Raw genomic sequence first — 22,520 nt, forward strand, 5'->3', positions numbered from 1 at the left:
AGGTCCAAAGAAGACAATGTTCAACTCTTTTTACATGCTCTGTCTTTGTGGTCATTTGTAGAAGAAAGGGAGTGTGTGTTTAAGGTTAAACAGGAGGAGAGAAAAAGAGAAAATACGATCTCAAGACAGAGAGCAAACATTCATGAAATATCCTACTTTTTTAAGAGAATAGATGAGCACTTTTGTTATGTTTATGTAAGAGTAGTCTGACCTTTACCAGTTATGCAAAACAATACTGTGTGTGTAGTTTGAGAATTTTCCTTTAGTAGGTGTGTAATCAAATCCGATTTGCAAGAGCACTTCCTTGTAAAGGACTTCTTAAAAGTTTGTGGATTTCTCTCTCCTTCTTTCCTTATTTCCAATCTGTAGATCTTTCTGTACATCTATCTATCTATATATCTATCTATACATCTATCTACACATCTATACATCTGTACATGCATTCACACATACACACATTGACTTTTCTGCACCTCCACAGGTCAACCTACAGCACACACACACCATTCACTCTCTTAATACGGATGCAAATTACACTTCAACCTTAGGGGTTTAATTATTTTTATCACTCCACAAAGAGTGCTCATGGGATTACCATCACCTATTCTGAAGCAGTGGACTTTTACCTTTATGAGCTCGGTCACACACTTCCTGGTAGACAGCATGTCTTTTTTTATCTCACAGACGGTGCTTCTCAGACTCATTTAGCACTCAGGCTGGGTCGGCACGGACTTCTAAAGAGATATTTTCCGACTTTAAATCTACAGCATTTTAGCAGGACTTGCTACTATACATTTTCCATCATCACAGCACATCTACCAGGTAAGCAGAGTATATTTTATGTGACATGTATCATTCATACACTATTTGAAGTCCCACTGTGTGAGTTTGTTCTCTTCTCAGCTTCTATTGTTGATTTGTTGGAGAGTAGTTTTCTGTTCATTGTTATTCAGATTTTCCGTCACCCTTCAGTGGCTCTGTGTGAGAACCACAGAGCCAGGCTACTACATGAGGTGGAAACCATACCTGATGTATGAATTAATGATGAACACACGAGGATGGGACTAAAAGATTAAATTACACATGCTTTCCCCCCCTCCTGACAATAGCTGTCACTCTGAACCCAAAGCAGCACTCAGACCTCAACATGTGATGCTTGATGCTTGTTTAGACTTCATCAAAGTTGACTCAGCTGCCCCAATAAAACATGTCATGAAGGCATACAACTTAACACACAAGTATAGTCACTGAAAGTGCATGTTTTTTTTTGTTTTTTTTTTTAACAGTGTATTTCTGGAATTGGACTATACAAGAGAAACTGCGCCGGGCTGAAGGATCGTCCTAACAGAAGAGCAAAGGGATCAAATTGAAGGATCTCATGACAAGTTACAGCAGCGGAGGATTGTTCAACCCTGGTTACCATGACAGCGACACTCTGGAAATTGATAGGTCTGTGTATTTAGATCATCTTTTATTATTTGCAATGTGTTGGAGTGAATGCCGTGCTTTTGTTTGTACTTGTAATCAAAGAGGATGTGAAAGAACGAACAGGATGTCCTCAAAGAGCAGGCTGCCGTGTGATATTTATCCAGCGATACTGCAGGCTGTAGGAGTGATTTCATTATTTTTCACCTTAAAAACATAAATATTCTGAAAGTTTCTAAAAACAATTACAGCAAACTTTAGAAATAAATATATAAGTCGGTTGGTCTCTAATCCTACACTTCCTTGTAGGATGTTATATCAATAGTATTAGCTACAGGAGAAAAACATCTCCTCCATATTAGTCATATCTATGACACATTTTTCTTAGTCACTTTGGAACATTTCTTGGATCAAAATAAAGACTCCCAACACTACTTGTTCAGCCTTCACATCATCTATAGTCACTTGTGATTAACATGAAAGCAATTTATCCATATTTTTCAGCATAGGGGTGTCATGTCATAACTCTGTTGACAGTAGCCAGCTTGAGCAATGAGCAACTGTAGAAGAAGTTACCCCAAAATTTAGTACAAGAAAATTACCTAAGAATTAGAAGGAAAAACAAAACAAAGACAAATAAAGTATAAAAAGATCAAGAAAGTGACCTTAAATGCTTAAAATAGCAATTTTATTATAAAACATTATTATCATTTAAAACAGATAATTATGATAATATAGTTTACAATTTACTCAGGGTTTAAAAGGTTAAATGACCAAATGCCACTTAAATCTTTTTTGTGTCTGTGCTTGCTTTGTCTTCCTTTTCCAGCACTGTTTGGTTGCCTTTCTACCTTCTGTTAAGTTTAACAAGGACTCATCATTCAAATCACACTGACATGTTCACTGATATAAACTTTTGAGAGCCAAACTAAGGATTTTGAGCAAGTTACAGGCTTTTGTATTGTGTGGGACTGTTTACAAATTGTTCCGAGAAACACTGTTTTGCAAATATTAAGGATGATTCGAGAAACGAACCAAAGCGACTGTAATTTCAGATAAGGATAATGAAAACTTTAAGTTCCTGTTCATGTCTTGAGCTGATAACCCCGGTGCTCTTAAGTATTGTAAACACAATCTGACCTCACTGATAAGCAGTTTCACTTAACACATTATGTGTTCCTTGTTGTCTCTGTGTTTTCAGCAGAACTCAGCACGCTAACCCCTATGCCAGGGGTGAGAGGGTGGACACTCGTTACTCCACAACTGGTCAGATCGGGGGTGATGATGCTGTGGGGAGAGTGCCCTGGGGGGGCTGGCGGGAGGAGAGCTGGAGGGAGAGAGAAAACATCCCCATGGGCCTCATCTCAACGCGCCCTGGGAGTCCTTCCTGGCAGCATGACCTCAGTGAGTGAACCGGCACTGAACAGCTGAGCTCACTCAATGTCAGAAGAGTGTTTTGCCTCAGTGTGTCACAGCAAAAAGCAACGTTAATTTGGTGTTCTTGTTCAGCTATATCATTTGGCTCTACAGGCTTTTTATGTGCCTCTGTGTGTTGCTAAGTGACACTTGTGTTGTCTGTCCTCTTTCTCTCTCTCTCCTCGCTTTTATTCAGATCACAGTACGTTCCAAATCCCACCTGACTCTCAGTACGATCGATCGCCTCCTGTCCGCCTGCCCTCTGTAACATCAGGTAATGTGTTCACATTAATCTTTCTCCAAAGATAATAGCCTATTTTCACAGGTATTGTAAGCTCTCACACTGTTCCTATGGTACCGCCACACACACACACACACACACACACACACACACACACACACACACACACACACACACACACACACACACACACACACACACACACACACACACACACACACACACAGACACACACACACACACACACACAGGCAACAAACAAGGCAATTATTTAAAATAAATGTGACGTTCATGTTGACCTGTTGACTCTGATTATTAATCAACCCCTTTGCAAAGTCCTACTGGATAATTATTAATGGAAGCCACACAAAACAACAAATGACGAGGAAGTTGGAACAGCAAATAAAACGGAGAGGAGAGGAGAGCTGTGGCGGGGGGTGGGGGGTGGGGGGGTGTCTTAAGCTGAAGGACACGAACTAAAGGTTTTGTGTCTAAAAGTAAATAAGTGGACATTCAGTGTTATTAGGGATCAGTGTTAGGAAGGTTACTTTTGAAATTTAATAGGTTACAGATTACCCTGTTAAAATGTATTAAGTTATGCAACTGTTACAATTACTAGTCATGTAACCTATTATATTTGATTACTTTTGATTACTTTTCTAACAAATGTTTAAACGGGGCAATAAAGCTGAAAAGATCTAAAAGACAGTACGTGTGTTATGGCTTTATTGACCCGAAAAATCTGCCAAAACAAGGCATTCCTGCAGGACAACAAGCTGTAAAGCAACAGAATGAATGTTTTTATGTTTTAAGATGATTTTTATATGTTGTTATCACTGACATTTTGATTAGTAACCATAATTTAATGACATATTTTCTTCTCAATAACTAACTGGTCACAATCGCATTTATTTTGTTATGCAATTACTGTAACAAAAAAGCCCTGAGCATGGCTGTGGACGCTGTAGTTTAGTTACAACTTAAATGAATTATAATTTACAGGCTTTATTGTTTTATTGTATTTCTCTTTTAAAATTGTGTAATAAAGTCACAGAATAGAACAAGTGAAGGCAACTAGCCTACAGGGGAACGTGAACAGCCTAAAGAGACAATAAAAACAAAAGGGTGCAAAGTTAACTATTGAAAAAACAACCAAAAAAACCATAAAGAGAGAGAGAGAAAAGGAGAGAGAAGGGGAAAAGTGATAAAAGAAAAAAAACTTCAACTTCAAAAAATCAATGATTACCACTATTATACCCATCACTGCCACTATTATGCAAGCCATATTACTAAGCATTACATAGGCTACTACATGCACGTAACAGTAATCACTTTAGCGACAGAGTTGGCACAGTAGTTTAATCAGGTGTAAAGATAATCTAAAGTCAGCACCCACAATAACTCATACTGTATTGCCCTGCTGTCAGCTGCACTTTCAGTGTATCTACAGTACACACAGTTTATTTGCATTAATTAATCAGGGATATATAAAAGAAGAAAGTAAATCTCTGTCACTGTTGTGATATAGTAAATGTTTGCATGTGTGAGCAGCTGCAGGTGTTATATTTAAAAATGCCAATCTGCCCTGAGACAAAACATTTTTCTCTTTACATTCGTACGCCCAGGCAACATGACAGTGAGATGGAGGGGAATGAGGAGGATGAGCATGTTTCCTAACGGTGATGCTGCCCATCTAGCCTTCACAGAGGACGCCATCAGGAGCGAGATGGAGAACGGTAAGAGCTGGTGATGGGAGACAGATTGACACCTGATCTGCATTCTGGGTGGTTTCTAACAGGGAGGGCTATATCTTGTCATCTTGTGTGACAGAGGAACAGAACCTGGTTAAGGAGCTCGTCGCCATGTCAACGCAAGACCGAATTCGGGCCATTCGGGACCTTCCAATGAGCTTTGACGAGAAGAAACATATCAGGTGCGTTTTGACTGACAAGCAGTTAGAGGTGATAAGTTTCCTTGTCAGTGTCATTCCAGGCAGCGAGTTAACCATTACACCCTGCTGGGAACCATAAAATAAAAGACTGATACTGTGTTGCAATGTGGATCACTGGAGGAAAAGTTACATATGTGTGTGCAAACACACACATATGTACGCACGGCTCACTTGTTAAAGTTTCATTACACAAGAATCTATTAAAATGACAGAAAGTCCAACGTCTTCTTTTCTGAAACTGCATGGTGTCCATGGGTAATTTATGAGACAATGGTCACAAATATGCAAAAGGACCCACCACCTCTTCTACTCAGGAACAAGACACAGACTTTACTGTTGTTTGTGGTCGTTCTGTGTCTATTTGAGACAATCCTGTATTTTTTGTATTCATTTTGTGTCTCTTTATTGTCATTTTGTGTCTCACAAATGTTTTTTTGCAGACATTTATTTCGTTGTCATAGTGTTTCTTTAAGGTGGCATTTTTTTTTTTTTTTTTAGCTTTTTTGAATCTCTTTGTAGTTGTTTTGTCTCTCTTTAGGGCAATTTTGTGTCTCCTTTGTGTAATTTTGTGTCTATGAGCTATTGTATATCTTTTCTGTCATTTTGTGTCTCTTTGTAGTCATTTGTCTCTCTGGGGTCATTTTGTGTCTCTTTATAATAACTTTGTGTATCTTTGAAGTAGTTTTGATTCTCTTTTAGGGAATTTTGTGTCTCTTTGTCATTCTTTTACTCCTTTTGTAGTTGTTCTGTGTCTTTTTGTTGTTCCTTTGCATCTTTTCGTGATCTTTCTGAGTCTCTTCCTGGTCAGTATGTGTTAATTTGAGTGATATTCTGCAGGCGAGGGCCAGAGAGTGATACTTTTGGCCCCTGGTAGGGGTTAGGCCAGTAATCCTTCCATGGTTGTCATAATTTATCTTATTAATCTCATCTAATTCATCAGGCAATGTAGATTTTAATGGTAGTAATGTCATTATCAACCCTTAAATATGTTCTAAATTACTTCTACAGGAGCCAAGTGCTGGCATTCAAGTCTTCCAAGAAATCTCGCCAGTTCACATGTTTTGCAGATTGCTCTGAGAATGTGTCACTGGTGAGTAAACATTATGTTGCAATGCCATACTTAACTCATTTTGAGTATAGCCATCTGATTCATAACCTATGCTTGCATTCTGTACACATCACAAAGTGTTCTTTCAGTCTTTCCGCAGGTGCGGCTACAGTATGAGGTCAGCCAGGCAGACCCTGGAGCTTTGGCAAGGCATCATGAAAGAGATTAGCGGCAAGTTTGGCACCAGCGTCCTCTCTTATTTTGTCTTTCTCAAGTGGCTGCTCATGTTCAACATTTTCTCCTTCCTGGTCAACTTTGGTTTTATCACCATCCCGCTGCTTGTTTACGACCCCTCACCCAACATACCTGCGAATGTGAGCTTCAGAGGGTTGGAGATACTGACTGGAGCTGTAAGTGGAGGCTCTTATCACGCCATAAAACCTGTTTGTAAAGACACAAGAATACAAATGATGCCTAATACGTAACAGTTTTTTCTTTTCAAATCATTGCACAATTCAATTCAGCTGCTCTGATCAATATTTTTATGTTTATAATTGATGAAACTATGATGCGTAACTCATACATTTCTGCAGTTCCCCTCCGCTTCACCAAACGTTTAGCATCTTTTAGCTCATTGTTTTGGTTGTCTGCAGTTGGTTAAGGGACAGATCACCCCCAAATCAAAAATATATATTTTTCCTCCTGCCTGTAGTGCTACTTATCAATCTAGATTGTTTAGATGTGAGTTGCCAAGTGTTGGAGCTATCGGCCATAGAGATGTCTGCCTTCTCTTCAGTGTACTGGAACTAAATAGCACTCAGCTTGTGGTGCTCAAAGCACCAAAAAAATACATTTGAAAAACTCAACAGCAATGTCTCTTTTCAGAGGTCTTGACTCGGTTACTTGAGATAATCCACAGAACTTGATGTGAGCACTGTCATGCAGGAACTATTTTCTTTCTACCGAACTACACCAACTAACATCACCGCTCAGAGGGAAACCTGCATCTAATTATGGGCGAGAGGCTCGTGGGTTCCTCCTCTGCTAAGCTGTAACATTAGCTCCTTCCAAGTGAACGAATTTCGTAGATTTAGCTTCCTTCTGTGCAGTGATACGGTTGGTGGGTGTGGTTTGGTAGAAATAAAATAGCTTTTACATTAAACTGCCGACAACAAGGTCTGTCGTCTTATCTTGAGCACTTCAGGAGGTTGAGACCAAAATATAGCCAAAAGGAGAGTAAATATTTGACTTACATTTGTCAGTTGGCCAGAACTACAACTCTGAGTGTATGTAAATGTCGCCCTATGTGTGCTAAATGTGTAAAGACACCACTGTCTACTAACATTTACAAGTAGCTGTAACAACTTTATGTAGTCATATGTCAGTGTTCTGTTTACAGCTTGTTGCACTGCTCCTAAGTGGCAAAAATAATCAATGAATGCAGGTTTAACTGAGATAAAGATGCTGGGTCAAGGTGCTTTTTTAATGCATAGTAAATGTGTTTTGGTTTCTTCAGGGTTACTTCACCTACACTGTCATGTACTACGGTGGCTACAGCAATGAAACCCTGGTGGGTCTGGTGGAGTACAACATGCAGTTAGCCTATTTCTTCACCATTGCAGTCTACATGGTTCTTTGTGGAATTGCACTTATCCTCAGGTCAGCCCATTTGTCTCTAGAACATGAAGTGTACATTATAGTATTTCGGGTTTATTGTACATTTCCTTCAATTTACCCCTCTGAATTTCTCTCATGCAGCATGGCCAGCTCATTCAAGAAAAACTACGTACTAGCAGACCCAATTTCAAACAGTGCGTGGCAGCTTCTATGTAGCTGGGATTTTAATATTACCAATGAGAGAGCAGTGAGACAACGCAAGAACAATCTACGTGTCCAACTCAAGGTGACTATTGCTGTTTCACACTCGCTTTTGTCAGTCGAGAAAGCCAGTGAGGAAAGAAAGAGGTTTTTTGCTTACAGAATAATTTTACATGTCAAGATATATATCTGACACAAGACACTGTGAATGACATGTTTAACATATCCACTAATTCATATTTTTCAATTTCAGGAGTCTCTGTCGGAGAAGGCCCAGGGGGAGCTGCTAACTCTCTCTGAAAAGCTGAAGCACTTTGGGGTTTATCTTGGGTCCTGGTTCCTCTCCACTGGTTTGGCTGTTGGCTGTGGAGCTAGCATCTATTATCTCTGCCAATATGAACAGCAGGTACACAAGTTAAGATTGAATAATTAGTTTCAATTTTAGTGGAATAGTTGTTTTTGTTAGATATAGACAGCTGAGAACAGATGGTTTCTTCTCCAACTGGAAAATTGTTCCTGTCTATTTAAAACCAGTAATAAATCGCCTTGCCTGCACAGTTGTAGATCTCTCACATGTATTGGGAATCTGTGTATGATAAAACTTTATAGCATGGTAAAGTATCAGTATGCTTCATAAGATTGCAACTTACTGAAAGCAATGTGTCAAGTAATTTACCAGCAGCGCAGGGTATGATTTGTTGTATTGCACATAGTTTTTGCCGTCTAGTGCTATCTTGAGCTGACCTCCATCTGTTATCTTTATAGCGGGCAACAGACGCTGCAAACTGGTCTCTGCTTCAGGAGGCAGAGACTCTGCTAGTTCCCTTTGTGGTGTCTCTGATGAACCTGGTTGTCCCGCTCTTCTACTCCCTCTTCAACAAGTTTGAGCCGTACTCCAGCCAGCGCAGACAGATCTACGCTCTGGTGATCAGGTTAGATAGCAGAGGCGAGTGTGAATAAAAGAACATAACATCAATGTTTTTGAAGGAGTTGAGGAATTCTGTAAAATAAACTCATTTTCTTCTTGCAGACACCCTGGCCAACGTATTGTCATACAACAGTTCATTTTATATCTAACTAATTAGCACCCCTCAAATTATGTTGCGCATTTAATGCATATTTAATGTAGTTACGCAGGTTAGGTTTAGGAAAAGAAACATGGTAACAATGTTCCTTCAAATGACTCAAAGTTAACTTAGTCCGAAACATTGAACTCTGGGGTTAAATTCTTATGTTTTTTGACCAATCCAACACCCAGCCCTGGCTCCTTACATGCTACTTGTGTTTTTGCCCTTTAACAAATTGGTCACATGATTGCAGCCTTCTCAAATATGAGGGATATACACAAATTACAGGCTCATGATTACATGACATACACAAATTTTGATGCATTATTTTTCATGGGTACAAAAAGTGCATGAGAACAGCCTGACCAGGCTCAGTGTTTCTACTGTTTCAAGGTTTCTGTCATTATTTATCACAAGGTAAAATAAAGTGATTTTGATGGAATATAACTATTTTAAGTGTAGATTTAACTATGTTTCCTAACTGAAGTGTCTGTCACACATGATGCGTTAAGAGACTGTCAAAAATGGGAAAATCTGCTGATAATTTCTAATGTTACAGTTTTTGGCCATTTTAAAGTATAAATTTGGCCATAAAAATGCCTTTTAAACCAATAAACACAACCATTTAAAGCTGTATGTCCCCTTAGCCAAAGCAAAAAAAAAACATAAGACCCTACCCAGTGCGTAAAAGATGAACTGATGTGTCTCCCCTGTTTCCACCCCATTCTATTCATGCTTCATAATTACAATAAAGAAGTGGTATCAATCTTCTAATCTAGCGCTAAGCAAAAAAGGAAGCATATTTCCCAAAATTCCACACTATAACTTTGAACATCAATAGTGCTCAAAATATTTTTTCTCTTTTCCCACAGGAATGTGTTTCTCAAGATGTCCATTTTGGCAGTCTTGTGTTACTACTGGATGAACGTGGTGGCCACGAAGTTTTCAGTATGTTTGACATAAATTAACCTTTAATTTGCCATCTTTAAACACATCAATATTAGTTTGGTTAGAAGACACTGATGTAGAGAGTCATTGATTAACTAAATGTATTCTTCACAGTGTTGGGAGGCCATCGTTGGACAGGCTTTGTACCGTCTGGTCATTTTTGATTTCTTCTTCCTGATGTTGGGATCCTTCTTTGGAGAGTTTCTTAGCAAGTGAGTTACATGCTTTCAGTTTGTTTGCATGCTTTACAATAATAAAAATGAGGAAAACTAACATCAGTGGTAAATTATATTTACTTTTGTGTAACAGTGTGATTGGGACGAGATTTCTACCGCGTCTGGGAGTTCCAGAGTTTGACGTAGCCAGAAATGTCCTTGAACTCATCTATGCACAGACTCTGGCCTGGTAAGAATGATGGTTACAATATAGTAACCCTGGCTCTGTTAGCACAAGCAGAGCACTCTACTGGACTTAAGGGGTAATGAGCATGCCTCCCCCCCTGAAATTTGCAGAAACCTATCCTCCCAACAGGACACACTTACCTAATAAAATGCAAATTCCACAAAGGCAGCACACAATGGTGTCTGCTATCCTATGCCATTTTCAGCAAGCTTTTACGGAGCAACAGGGCCCCTAGGTCACTGGCTCTGCTTACTCAGTGTTGGTATCAGTACCACTTTAAGCGTTGATTTTTGCTCAACATTCGATATGTATATGGACATGGATGGAGCCCTCTGGCCCTACTGTACATTCATTTTGTCCGTATTTGTGCAGATTTTCTGAAAGCTAAAGGATATGAAAGAAACTGAGCAGTACCACCACAGATCATGAGGGCAGTGCAGTGTAGCTCAATGACTGAGGAGGTGATGATGGGACAAATTGGTAATATAGTGAAAAGAATTATCCAATGTATATGAGTGCCCAACAGACCAGTCCAGTAAAAGCTACATAATTATGACCTTTGTTAATTATGACATTTGTTGTCGTCTGGAACCTTTGAATCTGCCCTCTAGTGCCATCTGTTGGCTGTATCTAGTATGTGAGCAGTGATGTTTACAACATTTGAAACCAACGTATCTATTTTTGTACATAAAGGGTGCTAAAGTTATCCTTTATTTTGTCTCCATAGGATTGGAATCTACTTCTCCCCTCTGCTTCCTGCCATCCAGATCCTCAAATTTTTCATTTTGTTTTACTTGAAGAAGGTAAACACAGGTTCATTAAGTTTAAAGGCCATGGTGATTGTCAACCAAACTGCCATGACACATCACCATAGGCACATACTGTACAACGCTGGCTGAGCTCCTTTGTATAATGTATTAGGCTCATGTTGCACTATTTGTGCACCTGGTTGAATAATTGATTTAAATCCTTTCATCACACTGACAGCATGCTTTATTTTGTGTTATGGAAAAGACGGGTAGTTTGGGATTTATGAAGTCGACCTGTTGTTGCACTGTAAGGTCAATCAATCCCAGAAGATTGAATGAATGATTGGTAATTTGACCCAGGCTGGATCTGGTGTTGAATGTTTTATGAGCATGCTGAATGACCTTTGAAGCAACGCTATTCAAAGCTCTAATGAGCTCTTTAAATTTTCTATTACGGAGTGAAATAGATATGATGTTATGGCTCAAAGAAGCTCATGGATTGTAAACTTTAATATCATATGAGTTATTGCAGTAATGACTGGAGAAACAGTGTTTATGTTATTCATATGTGTGCGTTACCTCTCTCCCCCAGGTCAGCCTGACCCAGAACTGCCAGCCTCCGCGGCGGTCAGGCAGAGCAGCTCAGATGCAAACCATCTTCATCTTCCTCCTCTTCTTTCCTTTCTTTGTGGGAGCCCTGTCCATGGTTGCATACACTGCCTGGAGGTACGAGGTCATTTTGATCATTATAAACATTCATATCAGAACAGCCTGGAGTTATTTTGCTAGAATAAAATTATCACAAAACCACAACACCAAAGTTGCTGCATTCATTACCAGAACACAAATCCCCCCCAAACTAAACTTACGTCTTGTTTGTCCACTTTGTCCCTCTCTGTAGACTGACTCCCTCAGAGACTTGCGGCCCTTTTCGGGGACTCAACAACACCTTCAGTGTGGTCGGGGTGTGGATGGATGATCTGAAGGAGATTCCTGGTTCTCAGTGGGTCGTCTGGATCTATCAAAATGTCATCAGAAGTGAAATCTTCTACTTTCTTCTCACACTCATCATCATGTAAGTGCGTGGTGCAAGTGTTTCGTTGTGTGTGGCTACATCTATTGTGCTGATGCAGATAAAATCCAGTCGAATCAGTTTTTGCAAGACACCTTCACTCATTCTGGGCCTGCAGATCAAACACAAGATTTAAAAACAAACAGTTTAATGTTTTGTTATGTGCAGCTCAGATGTTAGCCTAACTCTAATGTTGATAAAACAACCTCACCTTAAGGTCCAGTTAGTAGCTGGAGCTTTCCATTGTTTCTCGTGATCTTCATCAGTATTAGATTTTAATATGGTTTGGATTTGCGGAGCATCAACTAAGATGCAACCATACCAGCAGGTCTATGATGCTACACATTGGCATGGTGAAGCAATAAGAGATAAATGTTAGCATGCTAACATACTCACAATGGCAATGCTAACATAAAGATGTTACTGAGGAGTTTGACCAAACGAGAAAATTTTCCCTTAATTTTGAAAAAGGTGGCAAAAAAGAAAATCCTACCCGGTCCAGGGTAACAAAAGTTGCACTGTGGACAAAAGCTGACAATGAATTTTAAGCTTTTGTCTTACACCATTCAAGTTGTCTTCTAGTGGACCGAGCATGAGGGACTGTCACCGGTCAGTCCTCTTGCCTTCCTTTCTCGCCTCTGAGGCTTGGAGAGGAGCCTTTTAGCCAGTGCTGGGCTGATTGGAGATGAGCTACAGCTGTTTCTCCCTCTGATTGAAGCATGTGGCAGAGAAATACTGATTACCTTTCACAATCCCCAGCTGGCATCTGTTCCTTCAGGGTCGTTGTTCGTTGCTCTAGCTCCATCTCCTGGTGTTTACTGACCCAAGATTTGGCACAAGCATAAACATAAAAACAATGGACGTAGCTATTGTGATGCCATCCAACTATTGGCAGACAGCTTGTCACTCAATTGTCTTGCCCTTTAAGCATTAAAAAAATGTTAATGGATGAGTTATATTAAAATTCAACCACCATACAGTAGTCATGAATGTTGAAATTAGCTATAGAGATCAAAACAGTTTTGTACCAGGCTGAAAACGTGTACTCCTGCTGTAAAGTCGGGACTGTCTTCTTGATTTTAAGGTTTGCAGAGATATTAAACGATCTGTACGGGTTGCCCAGTAGCTCAGTGAATGGTGCGTCACCCCAAGTACGAGGGCAGTGTCCTTGTCTTGGGTTCACTTCCCTTTCACACTAAAATTCTGTCCTGTTCAATTAAGGCTACAACGAAGAAAAAAAAACTAAGAAAAAAAAACCCCCAATCTGTACACTGGTGAGTAAGTCATAACCGTGGTGCTAACTTTAACAACATATAATAGGCATCATACTGAACAGTCAAACTGTTGCAGTGCCCTTACTGACATTCATTTGCTTATGAAAACATAGACTGATACATCCTGGAACAATGTGTGCGCACAGCCTGTTCTTGTGTATGTATTCATGTACAATTTTACATTTTTGCATCTGTATGCAAAAAGAGTAAACAATATTATCATGTTTTCCAACTCAGGGTTATCATATACATCTTCTGGAAAGTCACTCAAGGCCGCAAGCAGCTTATTGGTCTACTGAGACAACAGATTGTTAATGTAAGTATGTTTCGGACACTGTCCTTTAAAATGTGCTTTTGTATATTTTTGCCTTTATTTGGCACCCATTTAGTATGTAGGCCATCCCTTGGCTGCATTTAAAATTCGCTCCTTCTCTCTTACAGGAAGGGAAAGACAAGTCCTTCTTGTTGGAAAAGCTACAAAACCTCCAGAAATCTCAGCCTGATAAAAAATCCAAACAGAAGAAGCAAAAAAAGGTTTGTTGTGAAGATTCGTCCATGCTTGCTAATCACCTTTCAGGCTGAGATTTGTTATCAACCTCACTGCATATTTTCTCCCTTCGTTCAGCACACCAAACGGCGCTCAGATGACAACTCCTCTAGCGGTCAGTCCAGCTCAAACGCCATGGTTCAGGCTTTACTCGCTCGCCAGCAGCTTGAAGAGGAGGAGAGATGCAGCTCTGGAGGTGTTCCCGTTCCCTCTGAGATCTCCACCTCCAGAGCTGTGATTCAGGCCATGCGGGCCCGTCAGAGAGCTGACGACCAGGATGAAGATAAATATTCCCCCAGCGCCTTAATGCAAGCCAGGCAGCGGGCCGAGGGTCAAGAGAGAGATGAATACTACAGCACGGGTTTTTCTGAAAACTCTCTCAGCGCATCCAGTGCTGTCACACAGGCGATGCAAGCCAGACAAAGAGCAGAGGACAGAGCAGATGACCCATCGTCTTCTGTGTCAAGTGTTATGATGCAAGTGATGCAAGCCAGGCAGAGAGCAGAGGCAGAGGACAGGACTCAGTGGAGCCCAGATCCTCCACAAAGCCAAGCTCCTGCAGGCTCCAGCGCTCTCATACAGGCCATGTTGGCCCGGCAGCAGGCCCAGAACGAGTACGATGACGGTTACTGACCAAAGGGGTCTAACTTTTTCTGACCGTGGGGAGAGGGACTGAAAAGATGACTGAAATCACACTTGTCAGGTGATGATTTCTGTTGTCACCCACAGATAAAATAGCATCAGTTATAAGTCTGTAACTGCATGAAAGTGGGATTTTCCTGAATAAATCACCGTGGACGTGCAGGTTAATGACTGCTCACAGGGGAATTAAACTAGAGTCGACCCCGCAGCTGCTCATCCAGCGTAGGTTTTCCTGCTGGAGTGAAAATACAGTGAACGTAAAAAATGCAAACAAAGATAGCAAGGGAATTTTGACTCATCAATGGTCCAGGGGTTTCGACTTCTTTTAAGGTCACATCCACACTAATATGTTTTAGTTTCAATCCGACAGCTCGAGACAAAAGTGATCTCAGTCCAACCAAGTGTTTTACCACCGTTTCAGAAATAATTTCCGTCCTAGGGTACCCACAGACTCAGTGGATAGAGCGGGGGCCCCATGTACAGAGACTGTGTCCTCACCACAGTAGCTGCAGGTTCGATTCTGGCCTCAACCCTTTACTGCATGTCGCCCCTACTCTCTCTCTCCCACTTAAACTGTCATCCATTAAAGGCGAAAACGCCCCAAAATATAATCTTTCAGATAAAAGAAATAACCTCCGCCCATACTAACATAAGCAAAGTAAGTCCTTTGCTTGGACTGACGATGAGGTGTGAGGGTAAGGCGAGTGTATGGCAGTTAAAGTGGTAGAAAATAGATTGGGAGTCGTTGCAAAGTAAATACGGCGACGTATAAGAGCAATACCGGGAGTGTTATCCATCACCAGAGGAAGCCACGGCAATGGATAAGGAGTACCCACACAAGAGGATAAAATGACAAAAGATATGCAGACCTCTTTATACTCAGCTCCATGACTACAGTGTTTTGGATTGAAGCTTCATGATTTATAAGACACAGAAAGAGGATGCGAGTGTTTACTTCATGGTTTGGAAAAGTCTAAAATGCAACCCTGTAGTTATCAAACTAAGAAGGGTCAGCAGCGTTTTAAAAGGGCTCCGTTTTAGGGGTTCCAAAAACCAGAGCAGGGTGGACACTAGCTGTTAATGTAGCAATATTTTTGTCTTTTAAAAAGAAAACGTATTGGTGTGGATGTAGCCTGAGAAGCTTGGAAGTTGACTCCTCAGCCTCAATGAAAATGCTGTGAGCTATACAAATGCAAATGCAGACAGTAGGCTGATTCTGACTCACCCATTGGTCTAGAGCAGGCATGTCAAACCGGTCCACAGGGGGGCCGGTGTGGCTGCAGGTTTTGTTTCCAACCAAGTAGCAGCACACCAGACTTGACTCATTTAATCAACTGATCTCCGTCTTCAGACAGTTGATTGGTCAAACTGTGTGCTCTTGGTTGGTTGGCACAAAAACCTGCAGCCACACCGGCCCCCCTGTGGACCAGTTTGACATGCCTGGTCTAGAGGCTACACCCTTTTTTTTTACAAGATACTAACTTGATTTTAAGAAAATCTCTGGCATAATATCAGCCTTAAAAAGACTCATGAACTGTAGCTTGAATAGATTTGTTTTAAGTATGTATGAAAGTATTCTGTGGAAGTTAGTAGAATGGGATGTAATCACAATTCTTGCACACCTTTGTCATCCCATCTGAGCTCATAGTTTTCAGTAAGCACGTATCCCATCTTACGTTTTGGACAAACCACATATTGTAAGCGCTGGGGATGCCTGTCTATTTTCTAAAGAGGAATAAAGTCTTTGGAATATTTCTTTCGGCACCATTGATGCAAACTGCACGTCCCTCTACTGGTCACCCTGAGCCTTCCTAATACAGGCCGAGGTAAACCCTCCTTTACAATCATAAAAATAAAGATGATAGTGGTTTAATTTTAACTTATGAATATAATTAGTGAGCTATATACTGTATAGTCATTTGATATATATGTTGTATATATTCATGTTGTTGCTATACTATTGGCTACACTATAATCAATAACATGAATATTAATTGAAGCTGGAAAGAAAAAAAAACATTTGTAAAATATGTGTTGATTAAATGTAAATCTTTAGAAGTATTAGCAGATACAAAAATAACAAAAACAATACCACGAGTTATGTTACAGCAGGACCTGGGGCATCAGATGAGCCTTGAAATGTCTTTTTGCTGCGTCTTTGTCGTATGAGTTCAAAGGCATCCTGTCCGAAGGCGGGCCGATGCGCAGACGTTTGGGATGTGTCGCCGTGTACTTCGGACTAGCCTCCAGTCTTTTCTGAAGCGTGGCACACAGATCTGAGAGCTCCTGGCTGCGAAAGGATGGCGGCCGCACGATGAACCCAGACACGCCCCCAAAGCAGCCGTCCTCCTCATCGGACATCATGTCCATTGTGATGCCACTCCAGAAGTCCATTTCATTTGGCGCTAGTACACTCTGCCTCGCTTCCAGCAGCTGTGAACACAACAAGTACTGATCAATGCGCTGCGTGGTGCCAGTCTTTATTCTTTAGCACACAAATACTCAACTTTCAAAATGACAGAGGGTCCGGGACCAGTTGCAGCAGCCCAATACATGTTTCTGGGAGTTCAAGACATTTCAAGGATTTTGATACATTTCTAGGATTTTAGCATGTTTCTTGGATGTTAGGACATTCCTAAGATTTCAGCACATTTCTACAAATTTAGGACTTTTCTATGATCGCAGGATGCTTCTCGGATTTTAGGATATTTTGGGGATTTTAGCACATCTCTAGGAATTTCAGACATTTCTAGGATTCTGAGACGTCTCTAGGAATTTAGCACATTACTAGGGTATTAGGACATTTCTTGGATTTTAGGACATTTCTAGGATTTTAGGACATTTCTTGGATTTAGATCATTTCTTGGATTTTGGGACGACCTATAGGGTTTTAGGATGTTTTTAGGATTTAAAAATGTTTTGAAGATTACAGGACATTACTATGATTTTAGGACATTTCTATGATTTAAGGACATTTCATGGATTTTAGGATGTTTTCAGGATTTTAGGATGTTTTTAGGATTTTATGAAGTTTCTAGGATATTAGGACTTCAGGGGCTTAGCAAGGACCTCTGTTAGGGTGCGCATAGAATCCTTCACTGGCACTTTCTTTCATGAATAAGCTCTATTTTGATGCTGTTTTATGCACTCTTGCACCTTTATGAATCACAGAATGGTTCGAGGGTGATCTGGCATCTTATCGGGGGCCAGATTTGGCCCGTGGACTGTAAGCTGAGTATCTCTGCTTAAGTACATTATATATTACACTGTACAGCACCTCAATGCATCTTTTGCACTTCCGGTTAGATTCTGAACTGCATTTCGTTGTCTCAGTGCTTGCTCTCGGCGTAATGACAGTAAAGTAGGATCTAATCTAATGAATCTCACTGAATAAATCTTACCCTCTTCCTTCTCTGTCGGCTCACAGCTGAATACTTCATGGCTGCCGCCTGAGCTGCAAGATCTGGCGGCTGGCTGTACCGCAGGTTTCTGCATAATGTCTCATAGTAGTCCCTACAGGCAGCTAGAAAACAATTCAATGAGTGGATTTTAAATTCTTTAAAAGGGCAATAGCCACAGTTCATTAACAGTTACTTACATAGAATGGCGTCATTATCCATATTGTACAAATCCGAACTTGCAGCTACAGCTTTGACCAAATAAGAAGTGACTGCCTTGTTGTGAGCCGAGTACAGTCTGTGAAAACAAAACGTGAACAGATCACAGGATGAAATTATTTACCCCAATACAGCAGAATGCATGTAGCCCATTTTTTTATGCTACCCTTGCTCTGGTTTGTAGCGCTTCCAATTTGCCTCAGAGTTGTGAAGACGTCGCACTGTTTCCTATCAAATACAAGACAAAATAATTACTTTTGTGAACAAATATATCCAAATTTAAGCAGTTGAGCTGGGCGATATGAATGAAAAAGTTATGCTAAATGTCAATTCATTATTTCTTTGAAGTTTAAAAGCTGATTTTTTTTACTTGCGAGTGAAAGTTAACTACACCAGACTGTCAGTTTCAGTTTTAATCTAATCCCACAGTTGTTAACACGCTATTCAGATTTGCTGGTTACTTTAATTTAGCAGGTAGCTTGGTTAATGTATTTTTAGTAATACATTACCTCAATTTTACAATTGTGCGCCCGTTTTTTCCTCTTAATCTCCTCCACACTGGTGCTGCAGTTCACATTGGCTTCTACAGCAGTAATCCTCCCCTGAATGGAGAGCAATTTAGTGTTCATTGCGGTCAGTTGCGGTTTCACCTCAGCAGTAAACTGAGTCAAGTGGTGAGTCAGTTCGCTCATCATAGTCAGCAGTTTCTTGTCGTCTGTTGCGGGACTGGCTGAAAGAGGTCCATCACCAGACGGTCCGTGTCCACGCTGAGGAGTTTCTGTGGTGTTGAAGGTTACATATTACAGTCACAATCTCATCCTCTGCAAATGTGCAAATACAAGGAACAAATTGGGAGTTTTTCCAAGGAAGACAAAGTATCACTGCCTTTTGATTGTATGCCTCCAAGTACCAGTCAAGATGTACTTACAGTTTAATTGTGTTTGTGAAAACATGCATGTAGATCTGCTTCATGCATCTCTACAGCTCAGAAGATTTAAACAATCAGCACAGTTTAAAGGTGGGCACCCAAGACTGGTGTCACCAATTCTGACCAAATGTCTCCCCTTTGGTTTATGAGTTATGGTGTTGAATAATGGCCAAAACACACCCAGCCCAGATTTTACCACTGTCGTATTGCTACTTATTTTTTTTAGACCAGAATTCTTCAGCCAATCAAAAATATCTCTGTGTAGTCGTAGGATGCTAATGATCAATTACTACTTCCTAACATTTCTAGCTCCTGTGTTTTGTTATATAAACAGCTGAAAGGACGTAGCAATCTGCTGTCTACCAACTCTACAGAACGCCACGGCAACCTGCTGGAGACTACACTCATTCATTCATACATGACACACACCTGGTCTGAAGAGCGTTACTCCATCTGTTAAAACAGTCCGCTGCTCAATCCGCCGTTTCAACAGGTTGATTTCTCTCTTGGCTCTGCATTCGTTAGAAGTATCTGCCTCCATGTCGTGACTGATCCACTGATCCACCCTCTCCTCCTTGACCTGTGGGTAGGGCTGGGCGAAAGAATGAAATAAAGTCTTATCAAGATATTTTTTTTCATATCAGTCAATATTGATATATATCACGATATACATCAAATCATTATTTCTGTCAAGCTTAAAGGTTCCCTTTTACTCCTAAGTGAGATATGAAGATATCATGAGGTTCATTTTGGTTTAAATCTTTTCTGTCAGACGTTGAACATCACAAATATACCGTAGAACAGGCTTCGCCAACCTGAGGACCTATTCTACTAAAATTCAAAGACATTTCCTCCCAGCAAAGGTCCAAACCTCATACTTAAAATCACTACCACGATTAACTGAACATTTTACATTGATAACGATTAAAGAACGATTATTTTGCTATTTGCTTTTTTTTTTTTTAAGATTACTTTTTTGGGGCTTTTATTGCCTTTAATTGACAGTGAGAGTGTGAAAGGGGGAGAGAGAGAGGGGAGACATGCAGCAAAGGGCCGGGCCAGATTCGAACTTGCGGCCGCTGCAGCGAGGACACAGCCTCTGTACATGGGGCGCTGCTCTAGCCACTGAGCCATCAGGTGCCCCTATTTGCTCCTTTTTTTGTGGTTTGTTTTTTGCCCTCATAGTTCACTGACACAGTAAAAAGCTCCATCTTAAACAAACTTCAGATAAACTTAAGCACATTGTGCTGATAACAGTCCAACCTCTCCTGACTGCAGGACTCTGACTTTAACTTCTGAGAATCTTCTGTGCTATTAATCACTTACACGGGAATTAAAAACTTCTCCTATATCTGCCAACAGCCTGCCTAAATTCTCAGTTAGAGAAAGGGTGAAAATAAGGTCATGTGCTTGTGGCCCCAGGCCCCCAAAACATTACATCTGCCCCTGGTAATAATAACGAGAGCTCAGCGCGAGCGGCTGGATAAGACACGGAGTGATGCGTCCTGGTGTATCTAAATAATTCATCCAAAGTCTGATTAAACCTGAAACTAACACAAAGTAGTCTGTAGAAGTTTAAAGAAGTCACTTTCTGCCTCTGCAAATTTGGCTGTTTCGACGCTGTGGCTGTCAAACACTCAGCTGTTTAGAGTCAAAGTCGTTGACTGCATTTGGTTCACCGTGGCTCTAGTCTTATGATCATTGGCTGTTCATTTGTCTGTCAAAACATGGCTGGATGCGTTCTATCGACATTCTATCGACTACGTTTCATGTTTCAATAGAGGAAAAGTTATTTCACAATTGATATTGTTATCATTTTATCGCCCAGCCCTACCTGTGGGTGCTCTTGGATCTGTGTTTGCTCCTGAACGGGAATCTCTTCCATCTTAATGACAGATTGCTGCAAAGAAGCAGGCGGTTCCTCAGGGATCAGCGCGGTGTCTAAAGAACAGAGAGGACAAGTAGGGGTAGGGGAAAAAAATCGATACAGCATAGTATCACATGGCAATATCGAACTGACACATAAACACCAAATACTGATTTTTAAGGTATTAATATTGCAAAGACATATTAAACTTTTAATAATCTACTAGAGTAACAAAATCAGTTGCTTCTTCAGTCAACTGGATACAATTTGCTGCAATAATAATGACTAAAGGGAGATGGTCAGACTGAAATCTTTTTAACTATAACAGGTTAACAATGTTTTTCTTTAGGGAAATAATTTGCAGTTTAAGAAGGGTACTAAATCAAAATATTTCACAATATATGTTATAGCAATACTTGCCATATCCAAAACATTTAAAACTGCAGCAATATAGTATAGTATAGTATAATTGGTGTTCATGAAACACAATTTTTAAAAGTGACTTGGCGTTACAGATGAAGATGGGAGAGTATAAACTGGGCTGAGGTCATGGTGCAAAACAGGGAAAGGCATATCAAATAATTACTAAAGCACTGGGGAGAAACTTTTTATTTTTTATTTTGGCTTAGCATGACTTGACATGCCTTCGTGTTTTCTTAAAAAAATCTTTGAAATTGCCAAAATTACACCATTTAACATAACCAGAAACTTTATTTTTATAAAAAAATAAATAATGGTTGAATTTTGATATTTCTGAAAATCCCTAAATTCTTTGTATGGGACTAATGCTTCAGCCAGAAAAAAACATAACCAAATATGAGCTTAAAATGTTCTAATGATATTTCATCAAAAATTACAAGAAAAACTTTTTTCACTTCCAGGATTCATTTTTACATTCAACTTTTAACTTTCAAACATAAAAGGGTAAGTTTTCAAAATCCAACAGCTAATTTTTGGTGGAGGAAGGGTTTTGCATTTGCCTCAAGTCGCTCGGGAGGACTCAAGGGGGAAAAAAAACCCCTCCTCTGATAAATAAAGAACAGTCCCTAATATCCACAGCTGTATCACAGCAGTTGCTTAGCAACGCAATACCAACCGGCTCGAGGCTACACTGCATGCATGATGACACAAACCGGCTTTGAATAACACTACTGCAGGTTTTAAAAAGGCCAGCTGCTCGATCTGCTGCCTCAGCTCGATGACTTCTCTGTTGGAGCGGACAGCTTCATCCTGATACTCCGCTATCGTCTTCTCGACCAGCCCGAAGATTTCCTCTGCAGCCGCCGACAGCCGCTCCTTCACCCGCAGCCTGAGCAGCTGCGTCCCCGACATGACGGAGCTCCGGCTGGCGGTAAATGTGGAAGGCTTCGGTGTTAGACCGACTTTCAAAATAAGAAATGAACTCTCTGTGAACTGACTGCTGTACTGTTCAGCAAAATAAACTAACCATGTTGGTGAAACACAAGTTAGTAAGCTTCCGGTTTGAGGTAATGGTGCACAGGATTAAT

At 40.4% G+C, this 22,520-nt stretch overlaps 2 protein-coding genes and 1 long non-coding RNA gene across 5 annotated transcripts; 1 reads left to right on the forward strand and 2 right to left on the reverse strand.

Moving 5' to 3' along the window:
* The first annotated feature begins 613 nt into the window (after positions 1-613).
* On the forward strand, positions 614-18,014 carry tmc5 (transmembrane channel like 5). 2 transcript variants are annotated; one of them, XM_088074111.1, is made up of 21 exons: positions 614-822; positions 1,287-1,449; positions 2,627-2,829; positions 3,038-3,115; positions 4,708-4,818; positions 4,913-5,015; positions 6,042-6,123; positions 6,231-6,491; positions 7,598-7,740; positions 7,840-7,984; positions 8,153-8,305; positions 8,665-8,831; positions 9,839-9,914; positions 10,029-10,126; positions 10,224-10,319; positions 11,044-11,119; positions 11,658-11,791; positions 11,967-12,140; positions 13,649-13,727; positions 13,853-13,945; positions 14,037-18,014. In XM_088074111.1, the coding sequence occupies exons 2-21, from the start codon at positions 1,379-1,381 to the stop codon at positions 14,589-14,591; spliced, it is 2,898 nt and encodes a 965-aa protein (XP_087930237.1). In that variant the 5' UTR covers positions 614-822; positions 1,287-1,378; the 3' UTR covers positions 14,592-18,014. The 2 variants fall into 2 exon arrangements, with proteins under 2 accessions (XP_087930237.1, XP_087930238.1); XM_088074112.1 differs by having other exon boundaries at positions 615-822; positions 2,630-2,829.
* LOC121942439 (uncharacterized) lies at positions 1,487-12,767 on the reverse strand. The gene is made up of 6 exons (XR_006105809.2): positions 12,631-12,767; positions 12,349-12,475; positions 11,935-12,249; positions 11,645-11,785; positions 6,448-6,522; positions 1,487-2,752 (listed from the first exon to the last, which is right to left on the reverse strand). It is a non-coding gene; the product is annotated as an uncharacterized LOC121942439 (long non-coding RNA).
* Positions 16,633-22,512, reverse strand: LOC121942495 (uncharacterized protein C14orf93-like). 2 transcript variants are annotated; one of them, XM_042485712.2, is made up of 8 exons: positions 22,146-22,512; positions 20,980-21,086; positions 19,575-19,737; positions 18,727-18,995; positions 18,384-18,445; positions 18,199-18,296; positions 18,002-18,123; positions 16,633-17,033 (listed from the first exon to the last, which is right to left on the reverse strand). In XM_042485712.2, the coding sequence occupies exons 1-8, from the start codon at positions 22,342-22,344 to the stop codon at positions 16,704-16,706; spliced, it is 1,350 nt and encodes a 449-aa protein (XP_042341646.2). In that variant the 5' UTR covers positions 22,345-22,512; the 3' UTR covers positions 16,633-16,703. The 2 variants fall into 2 exon arrangements, with proteins under 2 accessions (XP_042341646.2, XP_087930242.1); XM_088074116.1 differs by having other exon boundaries at positions 22,109-22,289.
* Positions 22,513-22,520: the final 8 nt, after the last annotated feature.

The sequence above is a fragment of the Plectropomus leopardus genome, chromosome 3 (assembly GCF_026936395.1).
Source record: "Plectropomus leopardus strain MGB_pleo_1.0 chromosome 3, ASM2693639v1, whole genome shotgun sequence".
Classification (NCBI taxonomy): domain Eukaryota; kingdom Metazoa; phylum Chordata; class Actinopteri; order Perciformes; family Serranidae; genus Plectropomus; species Plectropomus leopardus.